This window comes from Echinococcus granulosus, assembly GCF_000524195.1.
Source record: "Echinococcus granulosus chromosome Unknown EG_S00004, whole genome shotgun sequence".
In the NCBI taxonomy this organism is placed as follows: domain Eukaryota; kingdom Metazoa; phylum Platyhelminthes; class Cestoda; order Cyclophyllidea; family Taeniidae; genus Echinococcus; species Echinococcus granulosus.
In genome coordinates, this window is record NW_020170384.1 from 2,112,816 (window position 1) to 2,121,486 (window position 8,671).

An 8,671-nucleotide genomic window follows, 5' to 3' on the forward strand; every position below is an offset into this window, starting at 1 on the left:
TTTAATTACTATGAAAGTAAAACAAAACCGTATATCAGTGGCTTGTAATCGCCATTTTGTTGCAGATCCGTGCCGCCGATCTTCTTCCTGCCGCAGTGGTACTTCGTGTTGCCTTGGTTCCTCATGTTGTTGTAGTAAGTATTTCTTTTGGGCGAATTTAAAAAAAAAGTTTAAGGCCTCGAAGCTGATAATTAAAGGCGAAGTAATTGTTAACTTGGTTTACCCATTATTCACAGTATTTTGACATTGATATATGTGAATGCACACAGGGAGATGCGGACAACCATGCAGAGCTGGAAGAAGGACATGTTCGTGTGAGTCTTAAGAAATAAGTCCCCTTATACTACTTAAAAATAATAAAGCTTAATACATTTCTCTTCTTTCAGCACCTAGGTGCTCGGGGTCAGGTAGGTTCCTTAATGAGTCGACAATGAAATTCAAAGAAGGTACTGCCAAGACCGTACCTGAAGGCCGCCTCATATTTGCTAACTTAAAAATAAGTTAGAATTTCACAGCCATTCCCGTAATTTTGATTTAGGCTACTCACCTACGCGCGAAGTTGTGGTATGCGCTGAGCAACCCGTAACAAGGACAAGTATGTGTCAATAACCGGTTGTTGAGACTGTCAATTTGCACTAGTCTTGATCTCGCCAATATTTGTAACAGACAAAAATGAGGGAATAATATCAGAATGTTAAACGAATTCTGAATTTTAGTTGAAGAACCAATTGAGGAATTCAAGCCAGCATGTGAAGGTGAGCATGCAATGAAATTATAATATGAAGCGTTTTGCTTTCGACATAAAATGACCAAAGAAACATTTATTATGTGAGTAAATGAGAAATTTTTGCTTCAGTGGCTGACAACTGAGAATGGAAGTCCAAATAAAAGTAGACTGGGACAAGGACTCCTCTTCATACTTCTGAACAATGAAAGACTACCGCACATTTTCGCACCCATCGTAGCTCAAGCACAAAGCACAGTATGGCTAACTGGATTCAATAAATATTCACTGATTCAACTTGTGCTTTGATGTTGAGGGGTAGAGTTTGAGTAATTTGGGGTCAAAATGAAATATCCCAGTGATTTGTTGTTGCTATCACCATGAAAGGTAGAAATTTCATACTCATATTTAGAATCTGCGCAGATATAAGAGGACTCCCATAACCTAACTCATCCCAGAGTGCAGAAGCAGATTTTCAGTGCAGCTTAAAATTGTAGAGGGGTCAAGTGGGCAGGGCAAATGTAGGAACTTGTGGTTTAACATTGTTGATTGTAAGTGCTTAGCATTTTTGCCAACAAAATTCAAGATTTTTTATGGCACTCTTTTACTCTCTTTTTACACTCTTTTACTCAGTAATAAAGCAAAAACCTAAAATTCAGTCCTTTATGAGTACAAGAAATGTAGAAGTAAATTTATTGTTCATTTTAGCAAATTTTGTTTCAATTTGCGGCAACAACGAAGGTGCTTAACCTTGAAGCTCTCATCGGTTGTTACCTCTGCGAGCGAGGTCGGGGGCTAGGGTTTGGGTTCCTTGGTCTTGCTCCTCAATTTTTGGTCTTTTAGCCAGCTAGCCCTCTGGTAACTTGAAAGAATGAATGTATTTCCGTTGATTATCTGTTTAAATGTTGCGTATTTGCTGGCTCGGTGCCAGTTTTACTAATCATTAACGCCAAAGCATGGCGTTCTTACTAATTATATCGTTCAAGCAGTCTGTTTTATTCATTTCTCGTAGTTTCTGTGCCTGATATTAGAATTATGAGGGTTTTCTCCTCACTTTGTAGATCCATTTAGGAGGTATTTTTGCCAAATCATTGCCGCACTGCTATGAAACATTAATAGGATTTGTGTAAAAACGTATACATGGTTTGTTAATAGGTAGTTGGAGTTCATATGTGTTATTTTTTCTCAAAACTGCCCGGCTTTGGGTTTGTCTTGCGTTTGATGAACACTGACTTTGAAAAACCCGTGTTTTGACTCGTTTTTAATGCATCCGTCACTCTTTTTTTGGTTTTTCTGATCAATTTTAGATTCTTGGAGTCAAGGTATGGATTCAATGCTACAGTCAGCCGTGATTGGAAATCCCTTATCTCCAACTGTTCGTGCACAAGAATGCATTTCGTACATCCATGATGACGATGCTAACCTACATCCCACAGAAAGCCACTTCCAACACCAGATGCGTACATCGGCTTCCAGCGACCCATCATCACATCAACAACGTCTCAGTCTACACGTAGACACTCTTGATGAATTCACTACAGAATCGCATCGTCAAAACGGTTTCTATGAGGGCAATGTTGCCTACGTAAAACCATTCACGCACCATGTCATCTCACCGATTGACAGACCAGTGAAATTCCAAAGTAATCAAGATGAGTTCTTAATTTTTGGGACTTCTCGAAGACTTCGCAGCGAGTTCTACGACGAAGTCTCGAAAAAGGAAGAACTCCGATTGAGGGAGCAGAAAATTGCAGAGCGCGAAGCGCAGTTACAGCAGCGGATGGCGGAAGAGGAGGAGAAAAGACGAATTGAGCCAGTGGAACTAATGGGGAGGATGGGGGAAACTGCTTACATTGACGACGGCGGGGATGAATATGACGAAGAGATAATTGAAGATACTATCACCACTCGAAGAAAGCCTCAAATTCAAGCTGAAATAGCACCACTTAACTACCAGGGTCCTGTACCGACAAAAGTGACCCATTCTGTCGGTGTCGGTGACTCGGATGTGAATCAGTATTTCCTTCTAGACACTGGTTCTCGCTCCGTGAATCCTGCTGATTTTCCACCTATCTATTGGGAAAGACTTAGCCGCTACTTCACTGAGGAGATTAAGCGTAAACGCCCCACTTGTAGGGATGCTTCATCACAGCTCACACCTCCAAAGCAACGTACCGTGTCTCAGGCTGCTTATGTTAAGGAATCTCCCCCTCTACGCAACTTTGGTGTTTGCGTAAAACCAATAGCTTTCACAAGAGGCTGCACCACAGATCCTGCCCATTCGTCAGACAAACGAAACTCCGCTTGTATGACGGACGATTTGGATGAGTACTTTGCACGTCTCCTAAGATCTATCTGTACGGAATATCCGAATGCTGATCGAACCTTCATCAAAAGCCTTTACCGCTACAGTCGTACCGATATTTCTCTCTTTATTCGCCGCCTTGTTGAACGCCTGGAGGAGCTGAGGCAGGCGGAGGCAACGAGAGTGCCGCCGATTGTAGCAGAGGCGCCACCAAAGCCGCAAATGTTTTCTGTCGGACTGGACGTTCGCCCCCTTATGTTGAACAAGCGAACAGCCTCCGAACCTCCGCGCAGAAACCTGGGGACCAACACAGACCTGGTGATTCGCCGCTCCCAGGGCATATCGCACACTCCAACACCAACGGATAAGTCACCAGTGACGTCGGATTTCAGTGGATCTACGGAGTGTTTCTTCAGACGCGTTGACACGGGGAGCCAAGCGACGCTGACCGAACCCCGAGCGTTCTCGCCACCACCTCCAACTTCGCGTTCGTCCACGACCACAGAGACAGCCAGTCGGAGGGTGACGACATACAGGATTAAACGCATCGCTGGTCACGTGGACAAGGAGGGCAAGGTCTCCTCAAAGACCTTTGAAACTAGTGGCGAAGGAAAACCGCCACCAAGCTCACTCATTGATTCTCTTAGTGCAGTCCTGAAGGACTCGAAAAAGGTCGTTTTATTATTAGTCGTGTGGCCCATCGCATTTATGATTTTCTTACCTTATGATAATGAAACTCAGCACTTTTAATTTGAGGACAATACCTTGGTACATTATTTTCGTAAGCTAGCACATTTTAGAAAATTCCGTTTATTAGAAGCCGCCACTGTTCTTGTTTTTCCTATTATCAAGATTTTAACTCGTTGCCAGGAGGTTGATGATATTGCGGCGTTCTTTGTATTTTTCCCTTAAAATCACGCTGTACATCGGGAAATAAAACCTGCTCTAGCAGCAAATATTTAACTGAATTTGATTTTGATTTTAGCCTAAATAGATTGAATAACAATTAGCGCTGTGGTGCAGAGAAGTGCACTCATATACAAGTCGTTTTCCATTTAAAACCAATAAAAGTGAATACTTTCATTTCCTGTGTTTGCTGTCAGAAGATCTAATCAGAGAAATGGTGTCTTTGAAATTTAATTTCATGTATCGGGTATTTGGTTTTTTTTAAAACCGATGGTGCTGATTCGCAAGTTTGCGCTTGTAAATGGAAATAATACAATGATGCGAATTCCTTAAGGTCACCGGATTTCTTGTGTACCTATAGTTTTTGGTAAATACTTTCCTCACATCACTTTTCCTTAAATCGCGTTTGTCCATATTTGTTTCGTTATATCCTCCCAAGGCTCTTTCTTGTTTTGTGTCAAATTCAGCACTCCCTCCTAAGGTGTAAACTTGGTTTTTGCCATTGAAAAATGACGGCGAATATAATACGATGGGGTGTCATGTTTTTTTTTGTGAATTTCAATGGTTTGATGATTTTGTACTCGACCACTTTCCATAGAAAACGCAGTTGTGTATGTTCACTGCTGCCGAAAACTGCGTATGTGCTTTTGTGTGGAGTTTGTATTTGACCTTAAGCGACTTGTAACAGTTACAACGACGATGATTTGAGCCTAGGCCATCTACAGCCAATTTTTTGTGTCATTTAGTTTCAGGAGGAGGTGCCGACTCAACCATCCTTGACATCCGATTCTCAGAAGCGTTATATGTCTGAAAACGTCATGGTTGAGACGTGGTTTGAGAAGGAAGTTCCGAAGCGGTCCATGAGTCCATTTCCACGTGGCTCATCTCCGAAAGCGGCAGTTTCTCCGCTGCTTCCATCGGAGCGTCCCCAACTATCATTCTCTCGAACTGTTGAGGTGGGCCGTTCACCAACCTTCACGCCTCCAGAAGATTTTGATTCAATATCCACTCTACACCATCAGCAGTTCCGTCGGACACCAGTTGCAAGGTGAAATGAGCAGCCTCACCTTTCTCCTTTACCTAGTGGGGTTACGTGTATACTTTAACCCTTTCAGAACAATGAGTCCTGCATCGGGAATCACCGCTGTATATCGAGCCAACTCCCCCAACATTCCTCTTCGAAATTACACGTAACTGTTGCGACTTCAGCATATTTTATTGTTTCTGCATTTGTCAGGTAACTAATCCTTGTTGGGGGTTGGTTTACAGGTACAAGGTCACTGCGGAGATGCGAAAGGCGGTGGAGGCGCTCAGCAGCTTTTACTTGTCCTCTCCTGGGGGTACGCTGACAGATGATATGGTACGATTTGTTAATCACACGTCTTTCAACTAGAAGACGATTAATTTTTAGTGGATACAATATTGCATAAATCTTAAGGTGTAAAAGTTTTTGGATAAATGGAATATTGAATTCTTGCTGTTTGACAAGTTCATCCAATTTCCGATTTTCTTAATCCTCGAATATGGACTTGAATTTATCATATTCCAAAATTATTTCTATTTGAAAATGGAGCATTACTTTACTATTGTCTTTACCGTAGACAAGAGACTGTTTTGGAGTATTTTATAAGTTGAAGTCGTTTAAGTGCTTAAGTTTATATATTAAAGCGTTTTTAAACATTGGCTATGAATTCCAAGCCAAAAAATACCAAAATTCGGCTGTTCACAAATATTGAAGATGAGAGAATCACCGACGTGAGGATTTCCAGGCCAGATATCAGTCTCCCGGAAAAAAGTGGCAATATCTATCATTGTCTAGATCGGTCATCCAATCATACCATTGATATAAAATGGATTTTCTTCCAAAAGTACGAATGTTTGTGCCTTTTCATTCAAGCAAGAATACTTGGACATAGTACGCAAATCCTGGTTCGATATGGTGAGCCAAACGCACATTGATCTCGAACAGATTGAGGATTTGTTCGCCTTCCTCTACAACAGCGCCCCTCAACTCCTTTACTTATTCGTGCGAATGCCTACAACTCGGGTGAGCTACATTTTCATGCTCTCAGTTTGATCAAAGGCCACTAGACTCATGAGACGAGGTTATCCAACTAGATACCGTAGAACGGAATTCAATAGACCCTGCTTATTACGTAGATTGTTAAGGTATAGATTTAAATGGACTTTTGCTGGTAATAACCTCCTTACTTTCCTAAACAACGAGTGATTTTCTGTCTTGCTTGAGGCTAATAATTTCTCGGTGACATAGATCTTGTGAATACTGAAGATTGCAGTCGCTTTTATCTCTTAGTTACCGTTGAATTTTCTAACTGAGTCTGTATTACAGGGTTCCACGTGCCTTCATTACGCTGTGGGCCATGGTGCCTGGCGTGTTGTCTCGCTCATCCTCAATACAGGTTACGCGGATGCTAACAAGAAAAATTCCTTTGGCTTCTCTCCCATCATGATCGCCGCCATTAGCGATGTAAGAATATTAGCTGGAAACTTTAGCTCCCTTTTTTTCCATTATAATCACGTGTCTCATCATGTTCGGATGGCTTAGAGTCATTGAGGATTCCCCTGTCTATTTAATAATGAACTCACGATCTTAACAGACCCATTTAATTATAGGAAATATGCCCTAGCATTTCCAGACCCAATGATCTATGCCATTGGGATGGAATAGCAATCCAGAATCATTCCCCTGTTCACTGAGCTCACTGTCCTTTCATTTCTCATTTTACGACCACCGTATAGCCAATTCCTAGTTTTCAGTTAAGTAAATTGTTCCCATCTTGATTAAATGACATTTTCAGTTATAATGAAGGCGACACTTTGATGAATTAAAAATTACTCTCTTGCAAAGGATAATGAGTTTTTGGATTATCGGTGCCTCTGTTTTGAAGTAGCTGATTTTGGTTACTAAAACCCACAAATACGATGATAATAAGATGTAGGATTGGCAGCCTAATAGCTTTTTTAGTTTGTCCTGAGGGCAGTGAGAGTTACAAAGTTATACACAAATGTCCAAGTGGTTACCTAAGCGTAATGTATAGGGCTTCTATCAAAATCCAAAAATCAGGAGCTTTTAGCGAGTGACAGTAAACTAAACGAAAGCACTTGTTTGCAAACCAGAACTGTGGGAAACGGCGATGTGACCTTCCCCATTTACCTCTTGACAAAGTGCCAAAATTCACTTATCTGCATTTATCTGATTTCGTCCTCACTGCAGTTAGCCAGTCAGGTGAGTCTTAGTGATTCCGTTTGGTCTGCAGTCAACGTTATTACCTTCCTTCTAGTTTAAATATTTTTCTAACCTTTCCTATCTTTTTCTGGTTTGCCCGCTAACACTCAAATGAGGTATATGTGACGCATTGATGCATTCTGTGCTTTTCTGTTCTGTGCATATGACCCTTTAAACCAACTTTTTGGTATAATGTGACTTGAGTGCTATGTTGTTTGATAAACCTCTGTCACCTACGAATTTTTTCGATGAGTGAAAAAGTGGTTTAGGAGAAATTACTATTCGCAAATCGTACTAGCGTTTTGTGTCAAGCCGATTGGCTAATCGTGAAGGGAAGCAGTTCACGACTTGATCAGATCGCTTAAAATTCGGTTAGTAGGCTAAATTGGTGGTTTGAGATCTGCTTCGGTTGTTGCCTATGTGCAGCATTGGAAGGCCTGTTCATAAACGTTATCTCGCTTATAAGCTGGTGCATGTATGCGTTGCATTGGATTCCTTTTTGCCCAAGCATGAATTCCTACTGCATATTTATGCGGGCTGTAGATTTGGCATTTGTTGGAGAACATTTATGCTAATAAAAGTAATTGTTTTTTTGGAGCGAGTGTATGTTTGACTCTTTTGAAAGTGAGCTGCTACTAAAATCAGTTTCTACGACATAACTTTATATCATTTGTATACTTATTTTCATATTTATTTAAATCACAGTGTTACGCGAATCGACCTAACCGTAAATGGTATTAACTCTTTAATTCATGTTCCGATAGTTCTTTTTTTAATATTTTGGACTTGTTTCTTTTCACCTTCTAATTTATTCGCAAACAACTTGCGCCGTATAGCTGCTTCAGAAGGTGACTATTGTTCTTGTATAATCTGCTGAAGACTTTGGCCACCTTAATCTATTGAAGGCAAGATGCTTTCCCTTCAGTACCTATTTTTGTATACTTCAGTGCGAGACAAGCCAGAATATGAGATTTATCGTCGTTCTAGGATTTTTTTCCTGTGTGACCTACAGTCATAGAAGTGAAATATGTGGGAACCAAAAAGTTGGTCGCTAGGCCAATTTGCATCTAACATTTTGGAGCCTTCAAATTAGTTGTCGCATTGATAAGGCAGTGTTAAATCACCGCAATGACTGGAATAGTTTACTTAATGGCGGCACAAATAAACGAAAAATTGTAGCATTAAGAGGACAGGCAAGTGCCTTAATTTCTCACAATTCCTTGACAAGAATCGTAGCATACAGTATAGGCAAAAGTAATGATTATAAAACGTATTTTTTGAATGATATCAAGTAACTAGTATTCTCTTCTGCTGAAGAGGCAATATTCTGTATCGGGCGTCAGATAGTACCAGGAAGCAAATCGCAAATTACACTGAACAACGAGCTGAAATGTTGGGAGAAGAGAGTGAATTCGAGTACATATCACCCACATATTGTTTTTGATCAAAAAGCTGCTCTCGATAATAAGTGTTATAATCTTTCTGCATC

General features: G+C 40.8%; 1 protein-coding gene across 1 annotated transcript in view; it reads left to right on the plus strand. All coding sequences in view use genetic code 11, as the record gives it.

The window, feature by feature from the left end:
- The window catches only part of EGR_01198 (KN motif and ankyrin repeat domain-containing protein), a gene marked incomplete at both ends in the record, with an annotated part of 24,174 nt that overhangs the window by 6,475 nt on the left and 9,028 nt on the right, over positions 1–8,671 (plus strand). Inside the window, 11 exons of the mRNA XM_024490447.1 lie at positions 66–134; positions 237–314; positions 394–446; positions 539–595; positions 717–755; positions 2,032–3,701; positions 4,682–4,983; positions 5,051–5,125; positions 5,205–5,295; positions 5,833–5,982; positions 6,286–6,423. Coding sequence (XP_024355266.1) covers positions 66–134; positions 237–314; positions 394–446; positions 539–595; positions 717–755; positions 2,032–3,701; positions 4,682–4,983; positions 5,051–5,125; positions 5,205–5,295; positions 5,833–5,982; positions 6,286–6,423 — 2,722 coding nt within the window. The remainder of the gene's footprint in view (positions 1–65; positions 135–236; positions 315–393; positions 447–538; positions 596–716; positions 756–2,031; positions 3,702–4,681; positions 4,984–5,050; positions 5,126–5,204; positions 5,296–5,832; positions 5,983–6,285; positions 6,424–8,671) is intronic.